At 37.4% G+C, this 25,057-nt stretch overlaps 1 protein-coding gene and 1 pseudogene across 1 annotated transcript; one reads left to right on the forward strand and one right to left on the reverse strand.

Annotated features, from left to right (window-relative positions):
- Window positions 1-2,907: 2,907 nt before the first annotated feature.
- On the reverse strand, window positions 2,908-8,541 carry LOC115956878. Its single transcript, XM_031075154.1, has 2 exons — window positions 7,784-8,541; window positions 2,908-3,714 (listed from the first exon to the last, which is right to left on the reverse strand). Exons 1-2 carry the CDS (start codon window positions 8,357-8,359, stop codon window positions 3,667-3,669), a joined length of 624 nt encoding a protein of 207 aa, XP_030931014.1. The 5' UTR covers window positions 8,360-8,541; the 3' UTR covers window positions 2,908-3,666.
- A 1,800-nt stretch (window positions 8,542-10,341) lies between these two features.
- Window positions 10,342-24,712, forward strand: LOC115973564 (annotated as a pseudogene).
- Window positions 24,713-25,057: the final 345 nt, after the last annotated feature.

The raw sequence follows: 25,057 nt of genomic DNA on the forward strand, positions 1-25,057 counted from the left end.
TTAAATGGAAATTTGGTAATTAAAATGAATCGTGGGAGCCATTACAATGTTTTGTTACACTCAAGCCGTGACACCAACAACTCTTTCTCTCTTTTCTTTTTTTCTTTTTTCACTTCGGCTCTTCTCTTAGCATTTTTTTTTTTCATCTCTTCACTCTGGTGATTCTTTCTTTCTTCTTTGTGCAAACCATAACACACACTTCACTAGATCTTCCCTCCATCTCAAGTGATTCTTGTTGAACAACTCTTCCTTTTATTTTTTGATTCAAACCTCTTTGCTGTTGGGTTCTTGATGTGAAGTTGTTTGGATTTTATGGTAACATTTCTCTGTGTGTGTGTGTGGAAGGGGGGGGGGGGGTTATGGATTTTATACGGTATTTTTTTGGGCTTCTTTGGCTGTGAGTTTTGGAATGGGGAAAATCTGAAAGCGAAAAATTCAAACCGCGGGTAAGAGAGAAAGGGTTGCTCTGTTTTGTGTAGTAGTTGTTGGGTTTGGGTTGGTGGTGGTTGCCATATTTTGTGTAGTGGTTGTGAGGATTGGGTTGGTGGTGGTTGCTATTTTTTTGTGGTAGCTGCTGTTGTTACTGTGGATTGTATTATTTTGCAATTGAGTTTGGCTTTTTCGGTTATTCAAAAATAGCCGTTATGAGTTTTCTAACATGTGGGTTCCACCAAATGAGATAAAAATGAGATTTTTCAAACCAAAAACCAAATGGATTCTTAGGTGCCAAACAATGCTGTGGAATGCGTTAAGAGAAAATAGGAAATTAAAACTAAGATATGAGAGTCAGTTAAGAATGATGAAAACTTAGATATGAATTATGAAATTTGAGTGATGCTTAAACCAAACATGGCCTTAGGCCTTGTTTGGATTTTGGTGAACTGAGTTAACAAATCTAAGTTTTGTTAACTCATAACCTAAAATCGGTGGGGCCCACAGGTAGTGACATTGTTTGGATGATTTTCAAGCAATTCACTCAGTTAACAAATCTCACTTTTTTGAGATATGGGTTAATAAATTCAGAAACAGCTCCAACGTGTTTTCAAGTTATGGGTTATGTTAACTCAGTGGCAATTTTCATAAATTTTCAGCACAAACGAGTCCTGTGTAGTCCCATCACTGCAATGCAGGCTAAAGCTTTAACGGATCTTTTATCTCATTACTTACCCAACCACCCACACCACTTGCACTTCATCACTTTCCCTTTTCCTTCTCCCAAACCCATAGCACAAGCACAATTGAAATAAGCTCCAGTTCCGTCGATCAGCACAAGGCCCAGCTCCAGGTCAGCTCCGTTCATCAATTCCATTTTTCAGTGAGACCTAAACGCTCCCCCTCCATCTATTTACATGCTCGAAGCTGCAAGGTTTTATTTTGATATTTTTTGTTTTTTCCATGTTCCTCCATTTTTTTGTGTTGTGTTTACTGAGACCTTGGCTCACTTGGCTATGAATCCTTGTTTATTTATGCATCTTTTTTTATTCTCTACTCAAGTATAGCTTTTATGCCTCTTTTTTTTTGTTTTTATTTTATTTTTTTAGAAGTTTCTCTGTCTTGTTCCTTTGTTACAACCATGGTATTATGAACAATGTCTGCTTTGCTCTGCTGTTGGCTTGGGGAAAAAAAAAATTATCTGTACCGAAACTCTACCAAAACATTGTTACAGATTCCTTGAGGTTTAGATTTAGTTTTTTTAATCATCATTTTTTAAGAAAACTAATCACCCTCTCATGTTGTGGGTTCCCTTGCTTTGCTCATTTTTGAAGAATGTAAACAATGTCTGCTTTGCTCACCCTCTAATATTAGTATTATGAACAATCTCTGCTTTGCTCATTTTTTAAGAAAACTAATCATCATTTTTTTTCTTTGCTTAATCTGTGTTGTGGGTTCCCCTGCTTATTTGCTTACTGATTATACTATTTTTCGACATGGTTCATGTGATATTCTTATAATGGAAGATGGATGTACCTTTTTCAAAAAAAGAAAAAGAAAAAAAAGAATCAAAGATGGATGTGCCTTAGTTGCTCTATCTTGGTTTTTTATTATGATTGTTACTTTAGCTACTACTTAGTTTAACTGATAAGATGTAGCTACTGATAGAATATACATCAATAGATCAATAGAGTATGTAACATAACTAACTGTATCCATAAACAATATGGTGCATTTTTAAGGGAGGATCAAGTAAAAACTATTGCACCTTAAGATAAGACCCCTAAACACTATTGTCTGACTTTGATTGAATATATGGAAATGTTTATTGTTTACATGTGATTGTTACATGATCAGAGGTTGTTGTTAGATGGCTAGGGATTTAAGGAGGTGGGATGATGACTGTGTTGATGAACTATGTGACACTGTCTTCGGCCAATTCCTGCTGGGTAATTTTGCGGCAAGGCTTCCCCATGAGCCATTGTGGGATGTGATCATAAACACTCTCAACGCTCGGACTGGGAAGGATTTCCGCAAGAGGCAGGTTATGAGTCGATTCAGTATGGTTCGGAGGGAGTATTGTAGGGTCAACGGAGTTCGTTATGGGCCAAGGCGTGGGTGGCCAGTGGTGGGTCCGAATGAGGGGGTTGGTCCATCTCAATAAGAGGCGATTGGTGGACTTAGAAGCATTGTAGTGCATAGCTAACCATTTTGTTTCTGCTAACTTATTTTTTTCCCACTATGGTTTGTAGACTACTATGGTGTCGTTAGCGTACACTTTCACATGCACTATTCTATGGCTATTAGTGACCACTTTTGTAATAAAACAATGTTTCGGTCTTTTGACTTTTTGTATGTTACATGGTCACAATGTACATGTTTAGCTATGAATTGGAGTATATGTCAGTATGGTGTTATCTTCATTTACATGTACCGCTTGTTTATGTAGAGTTACTTGTACACTTTCTCCTTACACAACATACTTGGTCGCGGTAACACATTAATATTCCTTGTTCATTTATTTACCTATCAATACAAAGTGTGTTTATCTTACCATGCGAGATATTTGAATTAGATGGCACATGAATCCCAAGATGCGGATGGCAAAATGTGGCCTCCCCACATGGAACACGTATTTATAGAGATTATGGTGGAGGAACAAATAAAGGGTAACATGGAGAATGGTGTTTTGAAGGGCCCTATGTGGGAAACAATGACACAAGAACTTAATAAAAGGAGTGGTAAAAATTTCACCGCTAAGAAAGTCTTCCAAAAGCACAATAGACTTTGGGGTAAACAATGCAAGTGGAGTCAATTGCTGAATCATATGGGGTTGGGGTGGGATGAGGCCACCCAAATTGTTACATGCACTGACAAGGTTTGGGTACATGTGGTGGCGGTATGTTACTTTATGCATTTCGAGTTTCATGTTAGTATGGTATGTCTTTGTATTGTTCTGATTACTTTGATGCCTAACAATTGTTCCTATGCTTGTGTTGTTGTAGGCTAATCGGAACGCAAATAACCTGCGAAAGAAGGGATGCCCCGACTACGATAAGCTGAAGCAGTTGTTTGCCCCTAGTACTGCAAATGGGCACCTTTAGATTTCATCAAACACACTCGCACTGAACTCTGATGAAGAGTGTGCACTGGAGGAGGAGCTTGCCGCTGATGTTGCTCCTATCCATCTTGATGATAACTATTACACCCCCAACTTAGATAGTATTCCTTGGATTACGGAGGAGACTGATGTTGACCAAACCCAAGCTGCAGGCAAGCGTCCTATGCAAGAAGCAAGTGCCAAGGGTAAGAAAGTGGTGAAGAATCTAGTTTATATATATAATTTAGTACATTAATTGAGTTAAGTAACCATATTCTTTATATTATTCAAAGAATTTGACAAAGCAATACAATATTACTAAAAGAAACACTATCTATGAGATTAAGCAACAAAATACTAGAAATTATAATTTTTTTTTTGGGTGAAAAGGAAAATAAAATTAAACTAGGCAGCCAGAATGGCTAAGTTAGCAACAACTTGCCTACAAAAACTTTCCCCAATCTCATCAGCATACACTATATCAAAAACATCAACAGATGGGGGACCATCAAAAATAACAAATTCCTCATGAGCATGACATCCTTTCCTAACTAAAGCATTTACACATTTATTTGCTTCCCGAAACACATGCTTCACCTTGGTATGAGGAATCAATTCCAGTAATAATCTACAATCAAACAATAAGGAAGAGTATGCTGTATTGGAAGAGTTCCTGGATTTAATTAAGTCTACAATGACTTTCGCATCAAGTTCAACTTCCAAATTTTGCATGCCAAGCTAAATGGCTAATTTCAAACCATCCCTAAGTGCCCAAAACTCAACTATTATGCTTGTAGTATAGCCAATATATCTAGCAAAGCCCCATATCCAATTTCCTGCACTGTCCCTTATGACACCACCGCCTCCTGCTCTCCCGGGATTTCCACACGACGCCCCATCAGTATTTAGCTTATACCAATTTAGAGGTGGTTTTTCCCATCTCACAGCAATGACAGCCATGCTTCTCTGTTCCCTGATCTTGCCCACACAAAAATAATACTCCATGGCTTGATTTATACACAGTCTGCACAGCATTGGATTTAGAGGAATATTCTCAAAGGACACTTTGTTTCTATGTTTCCACAACTCCCATAAAGCAAAAGGAAAGACAAATCTCCATGGCACCAAAGATTGGTGCTTTGCGTTACTAAAACAATTTTCCCGTAGCCAAGTAATCACATTTGAGGCTTGGAATGACTGCACAGCATCAGGTTCCACGCTCATTAGATGCCAAAAATTTCGGGCAAAGTCACACTCCCTAAAAAAAAATCAATTGTTTTAGGCTGATTCTTGCAAAGAGGGTAGATCTTATCTTCAATGATACCCCTAGAAGCAAGGACATCTTTAACTGGTACACTTTTATGAATACACAGCCACAAAAAATTCGCAATTTTGGGCAGCACATCTAACTTCCAAATCCAAGCACCAAGGAAGGTAGGGGCTGGATCCTGAGATATATTAGCTAAATAGGCTGATTTTGCAGAAAATTCCCCATCTTTTGAGTGTTTCCATAGCACTAAATCCTCACTTCTACCAACTTGACTTAGAGGTATAGCTTTAATTTAATCTTTAACTTCCTGAGGCAGCTCAAATGAAAGCCTTTCCCATCTCCACCTCTGACCTTGTCCACCAAGAAGCTCAACAACCATCATATCCGCCTCATGATGATTCAAGGGACCTTCAATTCAATCAATTCCCTTAGAGACTTTCCTCTTATCCAACAATCCGTCTAGACTCTAATCTTAGTCCCATTGCCCACTCCCTAACAAATACCATCAGCAAAGGTTTGGAAGCCAGCTTTAATAGCCTTCCAATTAGATGAGGCCGGAAGCTTGTCAGGATTACTTGATCATCTTCTATCTACTAAACAGTACTTTTTCAAAATGACATTAGCCCACAAAGCTTCTTTCTCCATGTACACTCTCCAATTCAACTTAGCAAGGAGTGCTAAGTTTTTTTCTCTTACTGCCTCTATCCCAAGACCACCGTTTAATTATTTTACTCCACCTAACCAAATGAAGTTTTTTCTTCTCTCTAGTTGACCCCCATAGGAAATTCCTATTGATCTTATCCAATTTCTCGCATAAGTGTATAGGTAATGCCTCCCCTTGCATCACATAGTTAGGGATAGCTGACATGACCGATTTCACAAGGACAGTCCTCCCTGCAAAGGATAAGAACTTTGCCTTCCAGCCCGCAAGTTTATTCATCACCGTATCCACAACAAAATTAAACTGGTTCCTTGCTGCCCCTCTATGATTAATAGGAAATCCCAAATACTTGCCAATATTGGTCGTGGCTTGAATTCCCAATTTAGAGCATATCTCTTCACTAATTCCCTCTTGAACATTTGGAGAGAAATAAATTCTCGACTTTTCAAGGCTCGCCTTTTGCCCCGACTCCTCACAAAATCTGTTTAGAACTTCTGAAATTGCCTCACAAGCTTTCTCCTCCACCTTAGCAAATAATATTAATCATCTGCAAAAAACAAATGGGATATTCCAATATTCTCCCGTGAGGCTTTTAATAGAACCCAATCTCCATTAACACATTTCTCCTCAATTAAGTGCCTAAGAAACTCCATACATAGGATAAACAAGTAAGGAGAAATCGGGTCTCCTTGCCTTAGCCCTCTTGATGGTTGAAAGGCTCCAAAGCACCCCCGTTAAATAGGATCGAAATCCTTGTAGAAGTAACACAGCTCATAATCACCTTGATCAGGTTAGGAGGAAAATGAAAAGCTTGAAGCACCTTATAAACAAAGCTCCATTCTAATCTGTCATAAGCTTTCTCGAAGTCCACTTTAATAGCCATATACCCTTCCTTTCCTTTCTTTCTATCCAAAGCATAAAACAGCTCTTGAGCTAACAACACATTATCAATACCTTTCCTACCCGGTACAAAAGCTGTTTAGACAGGGGCAACCAATTTACCTATGTGGGGTCTAATTCTGTTTACAATAATTTTTGAAACCACTTTATAGATCGAATTACAAAGACTGATCGGTCTATAATTATTCAAAGATTTGGGGCTTTGGCACTTTGGAATCAGGGTAATAAGGGTCTCATTAAGATATTCAGGCACTTTCCCATACTCAAAAATATCCAAAACTTCTTTGCAAACCGAATTCCCCGCATCTCCCCAAAATTGTTGATAGAATCCAGCATGCAAACCATTTGGACCTGGTGCTTTAAATGGCCTCAGGCTCCACAAACCATCCTTAACCTCCTCCTCCGACATCTCTACCAATCCAATCCCTTTCTTCTTCAGTTAAGAAGCAACAAGCAAATTCTGATATCAGGGATTGCCATGAGGACATACACATCTCAGTGGAGTAAAGTTCTTCAAACCCCACCAAGATGTGCTTTGAACCGCCTCTTCATTATCCATCCATTCCCTAACACTATTCTTCAAGCATCTAATCTTACTCCTCTGCCTCCTAACAATAGTAGACATGTGAAAATAGGAGGTGTTACGATCCCCAAACGCAGCTGCATTAATTCTTGATTTTAGTGCCCAATATTCTTCTTCCTGGAGGAGGATAGAAGAGTATTCCTCAATTAACCATTTCTCAAGCTGAAGTAGTGACTCACTAGGATTATTCGCTAAAGCTCTTTGAGTGCCACTCAGTCTATTTAGGACTCTCCTCCTTCTAGCAAAGAGATTCCCAAAAACCTCAGAATTCCATTTCCTCACCTTCCTTGTAAACGCCACAGTGGTTGAGTGCAAGGAACCTCCTTCAGACCAAGCTTCTTTGACCACCCTCGGAAATTCTGGATGTAACAGCCACATACTTTGAAAGCGAAAAGGTCTGCTAGCCCTATTAGTCTCGGGCTTCTATAGTTCAATCAAAACTGGGTGATGATCAGTTCTGGGTAAATGAGTTACAGCTGATTTAGGATAGAGAACTCTCCAGAGGGGGTTACCAAAACATCGGTCTATCCTTTCCAATATTAAGTCTGTTAATTGTCTCTTATTCGTCCAAGTATATTTGGGCCCCACAAATCCCAAGTCAACAAAACTACAGGAATCTAGACAAGCTTTAAATTCCATAGCTCGATTAATGTTAATTTGGTTCCCTCCAAATTTATCCTCATCACAAAGGACTTTATTAAAATTCCCTATCATAAGCCATGGCATTGAGTGCAACCAACCCACCTCCTCAATATTAGACCATAATATTCGTCTTTCAGCCAGATGAGGACTAGGATAAATAGCAGAAAATAACCAAGAAAGGTTTGAAGCATGTACCTTAAGAGTAGCATGTATCTCCTGCTCCGTATTCGCCAACAGAGAAATTTCCGCACCCTCTTTATTCCACAGGATCCATAAGCCACCGGCATACCCAATAGTGTCCGTTGTAATAAAACCATCAAAGGGCAATCCCTCTATGATTTTTTCAGCTCTCTCACCACCAACTCTGGTCTCCGTAATAACCATAATCGAGGGGCGATGATTCACAACCAACTCACAAACCCTTCTCTTAAATTCCGGATTAAGAGCTCCTCTACAATTCCACATGAGAATCTTCATTCTGACTAACTGAGCAATAAGAACTTTGGCCTTATTTACAATGGCTATGAGGGATCTTTTCGACTCAGCTTGAACTAGGCCATGACAAAGCCAAGCAAGGAGAATCAAAGCTTGCCAAAATTGTATCATAAACAAAAAAGAAGGCAGAGACTCAGCAATAAGGGGTGCCGATCCACTCACTGGCTGTGGAATTAGTGCTATTCCCGCAACCAGGATCCACGAAAGGCAAAACACAGAGGCAACCAACCAAACCCACTGAGGAGCAGTGATGGTCTCCTCCCTAAGCAACCTCATGCAATTTGGGTATGAATTTATGGGTATGAAAACAGAGATTTGGGGAAAGATTGATGGGAAGATTCTGATTTAGATGGAAAGGACCACAAAGAGAGTGGGGAGAGAAAATCCACACACTAATGGTGGAGAAGAGCCACACGGATGGTGGAGAAAGACCACACAGAGGTGGTAGATATAGACCACACAGCAGTGGTAGAGACGACCCACTACAAAGGTGGGAGAGAATTTAAGATGGAAAATTTACAAATTATAATTGAAAATTTACAAAGGTGAAATTATAATTTAAAAAAACCAAAAAAAGAAAAAGAAAAAAGAAAAAAGAAAGTGTGGGCTGGATCACATATATAATATATTACTACTTCTTCTTCCTTTTTCTATAAAACCTATGCTACCCGCCCACTTATCCCCAAATTGTGAATGACTGTCTTGAGTTATGTACAAAATAATTTAATGAAAAAAAATGGGGCAGAATGTGTTGTTTACCATATAAATCTAAAACAAAGTTCCATAATCCATTTACCATTGCATAAAAGCATGTTTCTTTCATTTGTGTCCTATCACCAGCAACTAGGAACTGTCATTTGTGGGTAGACGTGATGCAGTGTTGAATGTGACTCCAAAATAGTTTCAGACGTGGTATCGCCGTATCCGGCTATAGTAATCAACCAGTGGCTATTGATAATGTTATTGTGGGGATTCCTTAGAAGCTACAAGAGATTAGAATGGTGCAAATTTCACACGTAAAGCAGCAAGATAATCGTCTAGCACATATCTTGGCACACATGCCAAAAGAATTTATATTTATGTAATTTGGATAGATGAAAATATTAATATGATTGAGTCTACATTGGCTCAAAATGTATTAAATTTATCTTCTTTTTAATGAAAGTTTATCTTCTTATAAAAAAAATCAGGTACCAAGATAAGAGTAAAAGTTAAAACAACCATAAAGTAAAGCAAGAAAGTGTTGGGTGAATTGGGTGAAATAAATCTGTTTACACAAGATTAAAGAAGAGAGAGAGAAGATAATATGACACAAGGAATTTACGTGGTTCGGCAATATGCCTATGTCCACTGGAGGCGACAGAATAAATTTTCACTATAACTGTGGAGATTACAACAATGACTTGAAGACACTCTCACACAAACCAAACCCCAAATACACCCTTGGTTCTCTCACAAGAAAATAGAGAACACCCTTTTGTATTTAGATAAATTTGCAAGACACAACTTCCTAGCTCTGGTGCACACACACAGAAGAAGTTATTTGCTATCTCCGTGGCTCTCACATAGGAATTCTCCTATTGCTCACTCTCTTTGCTTTCATTTGCTCCATCTCTATTTATAGCCAAGCTCCAGCCGAAGTCCCTCACAAATACAGCACACTAGAGACTTCTATTGGTAAGGAAGTCAACAATAGTGGCTAAGCAAATCCATTAAACATTCAATGCATGCAAGCTTCCATACTTTGTTAATCAAGTCATACTTTTCGGCTTGCATGTATTTGGTTTGCTTCCTTGCCTTCTTGACAATTCATGAATGTTCGGCTGCATGTCAAGTGTTCTAAAATTTCGGCCATGCATGAATATACTTCAAGTCGGTGTTGTTTCCTTGCCATTTTCTTTGACTATTCATACAACATAGCATTTATTGCTTAGCCGAAATATTAATCCACCGTCATTGAAATTCAAGCCATTTCAACAGAAAGAAACCAAAGTTTTAGAGAAAGTGCCGAACCTGAAGCAGCTACAAATAAGGGAATAGACTCAACAAAGAATAAGGTCCGAAGCTCCAATGAAGCTTAAAGAAAACCACTTTTTCATGTTTCAAATGGAGAGATGAGTACCAAAAAAAGATTGAGGTTTGAGATTGATTTTTTTTTTTTTTTGGTGTGTGGGTGTGTGTGTTTTAATTTCAGTTAGAGAGAGAGAGAGAGAGAGAGAGAGAGAGAGTTTGCAGTTTTTGTAAGCGTGGGAGAGATCATGAGAACTAGCAAAGGGTTCGCTATTGGAAATGGTAGGTAGTTTGTGAGAGAGATATGATAGGTAGCTTGGGCATATATAAATGAAGATGGGAACAACAAGGGCAATCGCTATTGGAAATGGAAACCAACTGTAGCAGCTACAAAGTAGTGATGAGTTCTGTTGTGTGGATGCTGCAGATGAATCCTTCTCAGGTTTTGGTTGAGATACAACATCATTAGAACCTGAGCAAAGTGATTCCAAGGAGCCATCCCTCATGGAACTATTGTTGTCATCTCTAATATGACAAGCCATTTGAAATTTTTTTTTTTAGTTGTCTAGTGCATTGATCCGTCCTACTATAGCCAGATCCACTTTTTTGCTTTGTGGATCTTTTATTAATTTATTTTTTACAAGGTGAAGAATTTTATTCAGGAAAAAAAAAAAAAAAAAAAACAACTACAACACTACAGGGCAGCCTGCCTCCCTCTCCCTCCCGATGACATCAACAATGTCAAAAGAACCATAAAAATTAAACTACAAAACAATGACAATTTAGCAAGAGAGTGAGCGGCCACATTAGATTCTCTAGGTACCCATCTTAAAGATAGAAAAGGGAACTGGGAACTTTGAATGGCATTCTCAATTGTCCAAGGGATGGATATCTCTGCCCTGTTCTGTGATCGATTGGCAGCAGACTTGAGAATCGCCTTCCAAGATGATTAATTGGTGCTGAGTTTAATGACACAAAGTTGTAAAGCCCAAAGAATTGCCTCTGGTTCTGCCGAGAGAGGGAAGGTGTTGTTCACTTTCTGGGTCTTTCATATTTCAAAATGAGTACTTCATAAATATATGTATATATATAACCTACCTGAATTAAAGTGGCCGTTCAAGTAACATAAAACACTAGTGATAAATCTCGATCTTAAAGCACAGAGGAAGGGAAAATGAATACCTTTGTCAAAGATGCAGTTGATCACAAGGGTAATCCAGCTGATAGGACCAAAACAGGTAGTTGGTTGTCTGCGGCTCAAATCCTAGGTACATTACACTCTCTCTTATTGTGTGTGTATATATTTATATTTTTTGTATGTTTTTTAGCTACATTAATTTTCCCAAATGTTCTTATTTGAATCTTATGGTAGTTTATATTCTTTGTTCTAGGCCAAAACAGGTGCTTCACATTTCTATTTCCTTTTCTTTCTTTAAAAAAAAAATAAATAAATAATAATTCGATACTCACAAACTCACAATGAGAAGGAGCGATTTGAATCTTAGATGTCTCAACATGCAATGATTTCCATTTCTATTTTTAATGCATATATATAGATTGATTACAACATTTAATTATCATGAAAAAACTATTAAAACGATTCAGTTTATTTTCTAATTGGTTTTAGTCTTAACTCTAAACTAAAAATTCAAATATTTTATAATACTTGTATTGATTTCAATCATTTTTCAAGGTATTGAAATGTGCGAGAGACTTTCCTCAATGGCAATAATTGTGAACATGGTGGCATATTTAGTTGGCACAATGCATCTGCCTAGCGCAAGTGCTTCAAATTTTGCATCAACATCAGGGGGCACATCATATCTTCTATGCTTGTTTGGAGGCATTGTTGCAGATTCTTTCATAGGCCGATATTGAAAAATAGCCATTGCTGCTGCAATTCATGCAGGGGTGGGTATTCTTTTAGCATGTCAACTTGCAATCCTAATAGGATATTTATATACTACACTTTTTCTTTTCTTTTTTAATAAATTTTAATCTAAGTATTCCGCTTTCTTGCTTGCCAAGTTCTATATTTGATGATATTTGTACTAATAGATTGTCAACCGGGATGATAAATTAGGGAACATGTTTGTTAGCCATATCCACTGCTTTGCCAAATTTAAGCCAACCTCCTTGCAATCCTGCTTATTCAACAAATGTACAAAGGCCAACAGTCTTCAAATGGGCGTTTTCACCATGGCTTTGTAGTTAACTAATATAGGAATTGGTGGAATAAAGTCTAGTGTAGCAGGGCTTGGAACAGACCAATTTGATCAGAAAGTTGACAAGGAAAAGGCTCAAATGGCGCATTTCTTCGATACGTTCTACTTTGTTACCAGCTTGCGTACCTTTTTGGCAGTTACAGTATTTGTTTATATACAAGATCAAGTGGGACGAAGCTGGGCATATGGGATTTGCTCGGCCTCAATGACACTTGCTCGCTTGGTCTTTCTACTGGGGACTAAAAGATTTAGGTACAAGAAACGTTTAGGAACCCCTATAGTTCAAATTCTTCAAGTTATAGTGGCCGTTGTAAAGAAAAGGAAGGCAGTGTTTCCATCTAATGTCGATGCCTTATTCGAGGACCCTTCTCAGGAATCAAGAATATATCATACAGATAAGTTTCGGTATGTGACCATTAGAATTGCTGCTTATTTTTAGGAGTTTGCTGACAATATTGTTTTCTTCCTCTAGGAAAATAATCGCTTCTCTTAGATTATGCTTTTCCTTTCCTTTTTTTTTTTTTTTTCCAAACCCCTTAACAAGTTTTCAGAACATTGATCAGAATCGTTATAACTAAATTTTGCATATAGTGCCCTCTCAAAAGGGGAAGAAAAAAAATCCATATAGTGCACTCCTATTAATTTCTAAGTGTAAGTGGTACAAAACATATCCTCTTGTGATTTGGAATAGAGGGGCACAATGACTTTGATAAGTTTCTATGATCAAGATTTTCCTATCAAAGATTTTTTTTTTTTTTTTTTAAAAGAGGGTAGCGAGTATTTTCTTAAACAATGGGGCTGTAAATTTCTTCTTTCTCTCTATTCAATTAATTGATTCTCTAGTACAATGTGTTTCTTAAAAAAAAAAAAAAAAGATTCTCTACTACACGTCTACACCAATTACATGGATTTTTTTTTTTCAAACATAAATGGTAGCCTTTAAACTTGTCCACCATACACACATATAAGGTCTATTTGGGATCCGCTTATTTTGCCGAAACTGAAAACTTTTTTGTTGAAAGTACTGTAATTAAAAGTAAATGTTAGTTGAAATAGTACAATGAGACCTAAGGGTCATCAAATAGCCCACAGCTCACAGCCCGACCCAGAAACCCGACGGTCCACCGAGCTAATGGGCGGCCCGGCCCATTGTTATTGAGGCCCATGGGTAGCTCACTAACCCAGTGGGTCAAGTCATGGGCTAGTTTTTATGCCCATGGGTACCCGGTGGGCTAGCCCAGTAGCCCAACCCGTTGCCCAGCCTATTGGCCTAATCCATTGGCTCAGCCCAATAACTTATAATTCATAACAAAAATATATAGGAAGTGTATGAAGGATTGATCTTGAGATATTATAGAGGAATTTCTTATGAACTCCCTCAACCACTAAGATACCCAAAGTAATTGTGCTAAATTTAGTTTACTAAATATATATTTTTCTAGTAGTTTAGCAAATTTGAATTAACCATTTGATATTTTTTGTATTAAAGATAAAAATAAAAAACTATTTAAAGCCTTAATAAAAAAAATTAAATAGATTTCTATCAACAAAACAAAAAAATTAAATAGATTTGATTGTAAAAAAATTTGTAATTAAGTATTACATTCTTTAATTCTTTCCTTTAAAAAAATAGATTGATTATTCTCTTATAAAAAATTGATTTTTTCCTTATAAAAATAATAAAATAATATACTAACACAAACCCATATGTAGCCTATTAGGCCCAACCTGATAGCCTAGCTCGCTAAAGACAAAATGGGCATTGCCCATGGGCAAGGTCATGGGTTGAAGTTTTTTCTTTCGGCCCAACCTGATCCGGCCCGTTAACTAGTTAATAGCCCATTATTCCCAGCCCATTGTGCCCATGGGCCAAGTAAAAATGGGCCAGGCCGGCCCGACCTAACCCGACCCATTGACGACCCTTAATGGGACCCATGAATAGTAGCAAAAATAAGTTGAATAGTAAAATAAGTTGGGAAAAAATAAGCTAGCCAAACAAATAAATAGTTACATGCAAATAAATGATCCTAAAGAACAAGAGATTAAAATACATAAGAAACTACCACATGCATAGAAAAAAAATACAAACTACTCATTTTTACCACCTACAGGCCTAATTAACAGTTGTCCTAGAAGATTTGTTAATAAACTATTTTAGGAAAGTTTTGATATACTTTTATGAAAATTATAAAATATTGTAAAAAAAACTACTCATTGGATCTATTGGTGTATTGAGTGCCATATCATTTAAATTTTAAATGAACATGATAATAAATACATATTAAATTTGTACCAAAAATGCTGCAAGCATAATGATTTCACAACAAAGCATAAGTGGCAAGCTATAAATGGTAGGTATAAAATTGACGTTAGTGGTAGGCTTAAATGAGGCAAAAAATTTGTATACGCCCAGTGTATACAACTGCAAGGTCCACATGCCATTTTCACATTAGTTTTATATGCAAGGCATCAGGAGCAGCGTTACATGGCAATGAGGGGGTTCAAATGGACCCCTTGACTTTAACCAAAAAACAATTAAAAATATTTTTGTATACCTTGACTTAAATCTTGCACACCCTGATCACATCGACTCAGCCTAAAATCAAACAACAACACATATCACAAATTACAAACCTCTCTCCCTCTTCTTTATTTGAGTATCTTAATATCTCTTACTCTAAGAGTAAAGAGCAAATGTTTGTGAGTTGTGAGTGTGTCTCTCTTTATTTTAAATTTATATTATATATGTGTGAGTGTGTGTTGGATACTAATTGTGTGTGTTATTTATTTTTTACAATGTTATTTGTGTGAATTGTGATGTGTGAATAGTATAAATATAATATAACTTCATATAATTTAATAATTAGGAAATACAAAGAATTTGTTACATTTGTGTGTATTGTTATCATGTTATAATAAATTTTGTTATAAAGTTAGTGATTCAAGAAGAAAAAAAAAAAAAAAACTAGTAAAGTTTGTGATTGTTTAAGCATTTGATTGGCTACGTAGAAACTTAGTGTATTATTTATGTATAAATGAGTGTGGTTGTATAATCAATAATTAATATAGTGCTAAGTTTTGGTTATGTAGTTTAAAATATTTTTATATAAATCAATAACAAGTAGAAAATGACAACTGCATAAAAATAAAAATGTTATACAAACTTAACAAAATAAAATGGTCACGTCTATCTACGTTGATAATAAATAATAATAACAGATAATGAACTAATATATAACTATATAAGGATTTTGAAATATGAAAACTCATAAAAAAAAATTATAAATTTGCGTGTGTATTTTTTTTTTCTCTTTTTGGAGCCAATAACTCAATAAATTTAATTTCTCTTTTTATTAAATTTTATTTAACTTAAGTTCTTAATAACCTTCCTAAAAAAATTCCTATAGCCACCACGGCCAGGCATATATTATACTTTCTCTCAAATGAGAGTTTGTAACAATTTGCCAACTACAATTTGTGAAATTATTGTAAAAATATTGTGTTTGTAGCATTAATTACTCAATTTTAAATTTTAATAGGAACTTTCGGATAGAATACTCCAATAAAAAAGCTAACAATAAAGATTGTTAGAATTAGTCGTGTCAAATAGATATTTCAGGAACGATCATTTCAAAGCTAACAAGTGATACTTCCATGACAGTTGTTTGGACAAGGCGGCAATCATAACCAGCAAAGACTTTGAAACGCCAAATCCATGGAGACTTTGCAGAGTTACAAATGTGGAAGAAGTTAAAATGTTAATCAAATTATTGCCAATTTGGGCGACAACAATTATCTTCTGGACGATACATGCGTACAGTTAGCTAGCTTCTCAGTGCAGCAAGCTGCTACCATGGATAGATCAATAGGAAATTTCCAAATTCCTGCGGCATCACTCTACGCCTTCTTCGTTGTGGCCAAAATGATCACTCTTGCTATATATGACCGCCTGATTATGCCTCTCATGAAAAAATCTAGAAATAGTCAAGGTACGTAAATGGTGAACTTAAGATTGGTGTTCTGGCATTCCTAAATGAAAAAATTGCATCTATTTGTAATAAAAGTAGTAATAAATAATTAAATATACTTCAGGGTTTAAGAGAAGAGAGACAGAGATATGAGTCTGCCGGTATCTAAGAGAAGAGAGATAGAAATATGGGTCCATCAGGATCTGAGAGAAGAGAGACAGAGATATATATTTTTTGAATTGGTTTTAATAGGGGTAAAAATGAAAACAAATGGTGTTAATGACATTTGCTCCGTTAAGTAGTTATAGAAAAGTGACTGAATTTGAAAAGGGTACTATATCTAAGTTTTAATTAAGAATGTGATTCAAGTCATAAATTACAATTTTTTTTTCTGTCCAAAATAACAAATTTTTGATAATTAAAAATATTTATTTATTTAATTCCTTTTTTTTCCTCTTTTCAGGTTTAACAAATTTGCAAAAAGTAAAACAATATATTATTACTAGCAAGTTCTGAAGAAAGAGCAGTTTGGCTTCTCTGTGGCAGTTATGCTTCTCTTCCTTGTAGTATATGGTTTCCCTTCTCTTTGAGAAGGATGGTGGGTTCTCAAGTATAAATTTTTTGCTTGGAGATTTGTTTTTGCTTCTAAGTGTGTCAGTTTCTATTTTGCTTTCCTTATTTTACTTCAAGCCGTGTCAGTTAGTATCTGTTCCTTTGTTTTCAAATTGTGTCAGTTTGTACTTTGCTTTCTTTGTCTTATTTCAAGTCGTGTCTGTTGTATCTGTCTCTTTGTCAACTTCACTTGTCTTAATGATGGATTTATCAACTCGCTGGAAGAAGTTATCTTTGTCAGAATCTGAAGAAAATCAGGTTGCACTGAGAATGAATAGGAAGAAGAGAGATTTTATACTGGTAGGGAAATTCCTCACCCATAGATCATTAAATATAGAGGTTGTTGCAAAACATTCAAACCTTTATGGTGCACAAAAGGAGGATTCAATGTCACAGTGGGTGGTGAAAACATCCTGTTGTTTGCTTTTGAATTAAAAGTTGATGCAGAAAGAGTTATTCAAGGTGAACCGTGGGCTTTTGACAAACAATTTGTGGTTTTTGAAAAATTTGAGGGTTATACTCCTATACACACATTGGGTTTTAAATCAACAACTTTTTGGGTGCAAATTCATAATTTGCCTTTTCTCCTCCAAACTGTTGAAACGGCTTTTAGTATTGGAAAGACTATTGGACCTATGATCAAACCAAAAGATTTGGGAGAAATGTTGGGGCTGAATTTCATGGGAGTGAGAGTGGTTGTTGATGTCTCAAAGCCTTTATGTAGGGGAAGGAAGATCTATTGGGATAAGGATAATGAAGGGTGGGCTGCTTTTATGTATGAGAGATTGCCGAATATCTGTTACTGGTGTGGGTCTATTTCTCATGATGATAAAGACTGCTCTCCTTGGCTGCGAAGAAAGGGTACTCTGACTGTAGCAGAACAACAATTTAGTCCGTGGATTAGGGCTCCTCTTTTCAATCAGGCAAAAAAGTCTTTTGTTGCAGTTAAAGGATATGATCATGTGAACAGTGGTGCTACAGATGGTGTTGCTGGTGTAATGAACGATTCAGTTGCTAGTGTTCCAGGATTGAATGAGAGCTTTGAAAACACAATCACCTTTGATTCCCGTGTTACAAATGAGAATAACTTGGTGCCTTGGTGTGTGGAGGGGTTTATGGATGATGATGAACACGTTTCCTCCTCCTTGAAGCCATCTGGATCGTTGCAAACAGGGAAGGATGATGCAAGGGCGGTTCCAGATTTTGAGGGGTAGTTACAACTCTTAGATAATGCGATTAACTCCTCTCCAAACCTTTCAAAATTGAAAACTGATAATCCTGGTGCTGTTTCAGTCGCTGTCCCTATATTTTCTCATGCCAAGTCATGTGATGATGCTGTAAATATCACCAGTGAGCTACACGATCCTTGCATGCTTGTAACGATATCTGCAAAGAAAAGATAGAAGACCTAACAGAGAGCACCGGTGTGGTGCCGGCCAAATACCCTCCGATGGTCAAGTTAAAACTATTCTCATAACTTTAGAGTGCTAGAGAGGAGTAAATTATGCGTACCTTGATTTGTGAGGGTATTGGGGCTTTTATAGTAGTAGAAGGTTGGCCTCTCTTCCTTGGTGTAAAAGTCTTTTCCTTATAGGAATCCTCTTGAATAGTCCCAAACGTGATAGGCAAGACATTTTCTTGTAGAGAAGATCTTCATTAACGCGCGTATCTTATGGAAATCCTTTCCTTGTAGGTCTCTCCTTGACTAGGGTTAGCCGCGGAGCACAAGTTATTTCCTTTTAGGATTCCTTGGAGACCACTTAAGCCATGTGGGTGCCATGTGGCCTTGAGGCCCGTCCACCTCTTTTCCTTGTAACTCGGATCCGTCCATGTAGAGAGAATATCTGTCTACTAGTATGGTACCGTTAGGTCCATTCAAATGGATCCATCAGCCTAAATTTTGTACTCTACAACCCTTAATTATGGTTAGGCATAGGGTGCAAGGCTTTTCCATATCAGGATTCTTGATGAGCACTTCCAGTACCATGCGTCCCCCTCTATTGGGTTCGTTCATCGGGGGTCCGTCCCCTCTGTTGGGTCCGTCCATATTAAGGTTCGCCTAACTGAGGTTCGCTTCCTCTGGATCCATCTGCCCACCGAAATGTATTCGTCAGTCTTGCCATGTCGTCAGCTTTGTAGGTCTAAAAATACCTTTATCATCATGCATTAATGTGTCAACAAAAAATTAAGAATTAAATAAGGTGGAAGTCCAATATGATGTGGACACTGCTCCTATTTTTTCTCAAGCCAAGTCCTGCATTAACGTGTCAACAGAAGCTCAAGGTTTAAATAAGGAGGTAGTCAAATATGATGTGGACTCTTTGGAGGCAATCTGGATTGAGGAATTTAATGTTGGCCAAACTTCTACTCCTAAAGAAAAAAAGAGCACACGTGGAAGACCTAGGAAATTCACATAGGGAGAATTGTTGAATACCTGAGAATACAAATCAGGTATATTCGGGAAACTCTTCACAGATAGCCCATACTCCAAAAAAAACATGGAAACGTATTGCTATTAAGAAAGGAACTTTTGTAAAGAAGTCAGTAGCAGATCTTGACATTGGTGAGAAGAGAAAAAGTGATGATTTAGATGGAAAGGAAGATCATTCTGTTGAAAGGGAAAAAAGGAAAAAGCTTGAGGTATGTCCTACTACTCCAATGGCGGAGGTTGCTCAGTAACCCCGTCGAGCACAATGAGTCTTTTAAGTTGGAATTGTCGGGCGCTTGGGAACCTCCGAATAGTTAATGCCTTGGCAAAGGTAGTGAATAAAGAAGAGCCTATTATTGTCTTTCTTATGCAGAGAAAGCTGAAAAAAAGATTGGCTAGATTTGATTAAGGAAAAATGTAAAATGAAATTTTTTTTTGTTATTCCTAGTATTGGAAGTAGTGGTAGTCTTATTTTGTTATGGAAAGAAGAGTTGAAGGTAGATATTAAGACTTTTTCTCAAAATCATATTAATGCATGGGTGAATGGTGGGGAAGTTGGTTGGTGGCATTTTACGGGTTTCTATGGTCATCCAGATACGGCTAAAAGGCATGAATCTTAGGCAAAATTGAAGCATTTAAAATGAACGTCTTCTTTACCATGGCCGGTCATTGGTGATTTTAATGAGATTATGGGTCTCTCGGAGAAGGAAGGTGGAAGTATTCATCCAAGAAAACAGATGGCAGACTTTGTATCTACTATTGATCATTGTGGGTTGTGTGATCTGGGTTTCATTGGATCTAAATTCACTTGGCTATATCAAACAACTAGTGGGGTTCAAATCCGAGAAAGATTGGATAGGGCTTTGGCTACATTGGAGTGGAGGTCTCTTTATCCAACAGCTAAGCTTCACCATTTATCCTCTTCGGTTTCAAATCATTCTCCACTATCACTTCATTTGTTTCAACAACGGAAGAAAAGGATACACAAAAAACTTTTTAGGTTTGAATCAATGTGGTTGAAGGACTTGAGATGTGAAAAGGTTGTAAAGGATGCATGGGAAAGTGGTCAATTGATAGAATCAAATTGGGTTCTTCACAATTGTTTGGAGAGGTGCAAAGTTGACTTGTCTTCTTGGAATGCTACGGAATTTGGCCATGTGGGAAGAATTATTAGGGAGCTTCAAACCAAATTAGAATGGTTAGAGATGCAGCCCACATCCACGGAAGTAGTGGAAGCATTGAGACATACTCGAATTGAACTGAATTGTTGGTTGGATAGAGAGGATGACATGTGGAGACAACGATCAAGTATTGATTGGTTCCAAAATGGTGATAGGAATACAGCTTTCTTTCATGCCAAGGCTTTGGCTAGACATAGAAAGAATTGAATGGAGGGTTTGCTAGATAATGATGGGGTATGGCAGATTGAAGAAGATAAAATGAAGGAGATAGCAATTGGGTATTTCAGAGATCTTTTCTCTACTAGTAATCCAGTGGATTTTTCTGATTTGCTCTTGGCTGTGCAACCTAAGGTGACTCATGCAATGAATGAATGGCTGGTTCGGCCTTTTGTGGAGTGTGAAGTGAATGTAGCTTTGAAGCAAATGTATCCACTTAAGGCACCGGGTCCTGATGGGATGCCTCCTCTGTTTTTTCAACACTTTTGGAGCACTTGTGGCGCGGTGGTCATCAAAATGATACTTGATTTTCTGAACTTTGGTATTTCACCACCCAATTTTAACGAAACTCACATTACTCTTGTCCCAAAAATTATAGAGCCAAAGAAGATAACGTATTATAGGCCTATTAGCTTATGCAATGTTGTTTATAAAATTGCTTCAAAGGCTATTACAAATAGGTTGAAAAAGTTTTTACCTTCAATTATTAGTGATACATAGAGTGCTTTTGTCCATGGGAGATTGATTACTGATAATGTGTTGGTGGTTTTTGAAACTATGCATCATATTAGCCAAAAAAGGGGGCAAGGTTGGGGAAATGGCTCTTAAATTAGACATGAGTAAGGCTTATGATAGGGTAGAGTGAGTTTGACTTGAAAAAGTTATAGAGAAATTGGGTTTTGTTGACCGGATTAGGGATTTGATCATGAGATGTGTTTCTACGGTTACTTATTCAATTAAAATTAATGGGACTCAGGGCATATTACTCCATCTAGGGGAATCCGTCAAGGAGACCCTTTGTCACCTTACCTCTTCCTTTTATGTGCAGAAGGTTTGTCTGCTTTGATTCAATCAGCAGTGGATAGGGGTCAAATGGAGGGTGTTAAAATTTGTAGGGGTGGTCCTAGATTGTCTCATTTGTTTTTTGCAGATGATAGCTTGATTTTTTGCAAGGCAACGTTAAAGGAGTGTGATGAACTACAACGATTGATTGCCTTGTATGAGAAAGCTTCCGGTCAAAGTTTAAATCGTTCAAAAATATCTTTGTTTTTCAGTAGCAACACTTCAAGGGAAGTTCAAGAGGAGATAAAAAATCGATTTGGTGTCCAAATAATTAAGCTACATGAGAAGTATCTTGGCCTACCTTCTTTGGTGAGGAAAAATAAAAGACTTACCTTCAATGCCATCAAGGAGAAATTGGGGAAAGTGTTGGCGGGTTGGAAAGAAAAATTGTTGTCCAAGACGGGAAAAGAAGTTTTGATCAAAGCTATGGCTCAAGCAATTCCGACTTACACTATGAATTGTTTCAAACTTCCGGATTCGCTTTGTGAGGAAATGATGGGGATTATTAGGAATTTTTGGTGGGGCCAAAAAAAGGAGGAAAGGAAGATCGCATGGCTTAGTTGGCAAAAAATGTGTGAGCCTAAATGTAATGGAGGATTGGGTTTTAAGAATTTAAAATTGTTTAATATGGCTTTGCTCGCAAAGCAAGGGTGGCATCTTCAAATGGGGGGTGAGTCTCTTGTTTATAGGGTACTTAAAGCTAGATGTTTTCCAACAACTGATTTTGTTCATGCTTCGATTGGACACAACCCTTCTTATACATGGAGGAGTTTAATTTCTGCCCAAAGTTTAGTCTTTGAAGGCATGCAATGGAGAGTTGGTAATGGAGCAAATATCAAGATTTGGCAAGATAAGTGGCTGCCAGGGGTATCATCTCATAAAGTACTTTCTCCAAGGTTATTTTTGAGTGTTGATATGAATGTTGTTGACTTGATTGACTCAGACACAGCAAGGTGGAAAACTGAAGTGCTTGACAATCTCTTTATTCCTCATGAAGCTGACTTGATCAAGAGTAATCCTTTGATTGTTACTCTACCAGCGGATAAACTGGTTTGTGAAGATACGTTGTTAGGTGCTCCGTTTTATTTTCCCATTGAGGCCGAACCTAAACCAGTGCTCGAGAGATAGCTGTCCATATACTGATAAGGGATGTATGGATTCTCGAGAAGAGAGGAGCCGTGGTGGTCCCCCCCGGACCGCCCGGATCCTATGATTGAATAGAAAGTTGGATCTACATTGGATCTCACCTGAATCGCCCCATCTATCCTCCTCAGCATATACTTCATACCTATTTATCACAACCACAAATCGCTCGTTGTTGCTAGCTTCATGCCCACGCTACTCACGCTTAACCAAATAACTAAAAACAAGGATTTGCTGATTCAAAGCAAGATCCCTACAATATCTTTCTTTTCCAGTCTCAGGAATTCGCTAAACTAAAGATTCCCGATTCGAGATGAGCTCTGAAGCCTTCATAAAGTAGGAGGCATGGTGTTTGGGCTGAAACTTCTAATGGAAACTTCTGATGGTAGTTTATTGAGGAAGTTTTGGAAGAAAATTTGGTCTCTGCCCATTCCCCATAAGGTGCGACACTTTTGTTGGCGTGCTTGTCATGACACTTTACCAACCGAAGTCAAGTTAAGGAGGCATAATGTGATTGCAGAAGATATTTGTGTTTGCTATCATAAAGAGGTTGATACGAATGGACACATTTTTTGGGGTTGTCCGAGAGCACAAGAAACTTGGGCTACTTCAAAATTACAACTACTGCCTTTGGATGTTCATCTTGGTTCTTTTATGGATTTGATATGGTTTGTCATGATGACTAATGTAGCAGGTGAGGAAAAATGTTCACAGATTGTTACAACGACTTGGGCACTTTGGAGTAACAGAAATGAAATTCTTTATGGTGGTGAAGGCAAAACAGGTCCGACCTTGGCTCTTTGGACAACACATTACCTTCAAGAGTACTGGTCTGCAGTGGATTCGTGCATTCATGCTACATCAGATCCGGTTCAGCACACACCTAATGCACAACAACAACCTCTGCTCTCGGCCTAGCGTCCTCCTTTAGTGGGTTTATTTAAAATCAATGTAGATGGGGCTCTTTTTTCATCAAAGAAGCAAGCTAGGATTGGTGTTGTGATAAGAGATGTTGAAGGCAGATTAAAGGCAGCTTTGTGCAGAAAGATTAAAGCTTCATTAGGGTCACTCGAAGTTGAAGCTAAAGCCTATAAGGCTGGTCTGCTACTAGCAAGGCATTGGGGGCTGCGAGGTGTTGTGTTGGAAGGTGATTCCTTGATAATCTCTAATGCTCTCAAGTGACTTACACTGTCACCCTCTTCTGTTGATGCTATTGTGGAAGGCATTCATGAGTTAGGTGCTGAAATTGGTGTTGTTCATTTTTCTCAAGTACGCAGGATTGGCAATAAGCCAGCCCATATTTTAGCAAGACAAGCTCAAAACCTTGTCAATGATGTAATTTGGATTGAAGAGATTCCTTGTTGTATTCAGCAAGCTCTTATCCAGGATGTATGTGTATTGTGATGTTATTATAATAATAGTTTCAGTGTGTTTTCTATCCAAAAAAAAAAATTGCAAAAAGTAGGGCTAGGCCTATTCTTCTCCATATTAGGAATGGCAGCGGCAGCACTTGTGGAAAATAGAAGATTTTCAGTTGTTGGAGCCAATAATAGAAGCACCATCACAAGGTCGATAACCCTACCAATAAGTGCTTTCTTTTTGCTTCCACAGTTCATCTTGGTATTGGAGAGGCCTTTATATTATCTGGAGAACTGGATTTCTTCACAAACAATGCACCTAATGGGATGAAAGCAATTACCACTGGTCTCTGCCTCACAACCTCCTCTTTTGGTATGTTTTTTAGTACAATTCTGGTCACAATAATAACTAATTTTACTGGACGCAATGGTGGGCACAATTGGCTTCCTCCTAGTATTAATGACGGCAGATTGGATTATTTTTATTGGCTTCTAGCTCTATTAACTTTGATCGACTTTGGTTTTTATATTGTGTGCGCCATAAGGTTTAGACCAAATTCTACTGAAATTGTTCCAGAGATGAATGGTGCTGTTGATACTCATCTTGAAAAGAAAATCTGTAACAGCAGAATCTTTGCTGCATAGTGGTAAAATTGCTGCACAGGTTTTTCGTGTGAATTATGAATTATTCACATATGAATTATCAATTTCTCCTTTCCAATTTTTCTGTTTGATCTTCAACGTGAAGCAGCCCTCTTTTGCTTTTCGCCTTCCATGAGGCCTAGGATTTTTTTTTTTTTTTTGAGAAACTGTCTAGGTCTAATTTTAAATCCTCCATTTACCTCATGAAATATTATTCATATTTATTATAGTTTATTTTTTTATCAGAATATTTATTATAGTTTAGTGTCAATATCATCCATCTTAATCGGATTTTCAGTTTCAGCAAGTGAAAGTATCACACTATGTTACAAAAATTTGTTAAAATTT

Source organism: Quercus lobata, chromosome 2 (assembly GCF_001633185.2).
Source record: "Quercus lobata isolate SW786 chromosome 2, ValleyOak3.0 Primary Assembly, whole genome shotgun sequence".
NCBI lineage: Eukaryota > Viridiplantae > Streptophyta > Magnoliopsida > Fagales > Fagaceae > Quercus > Quercus lobata.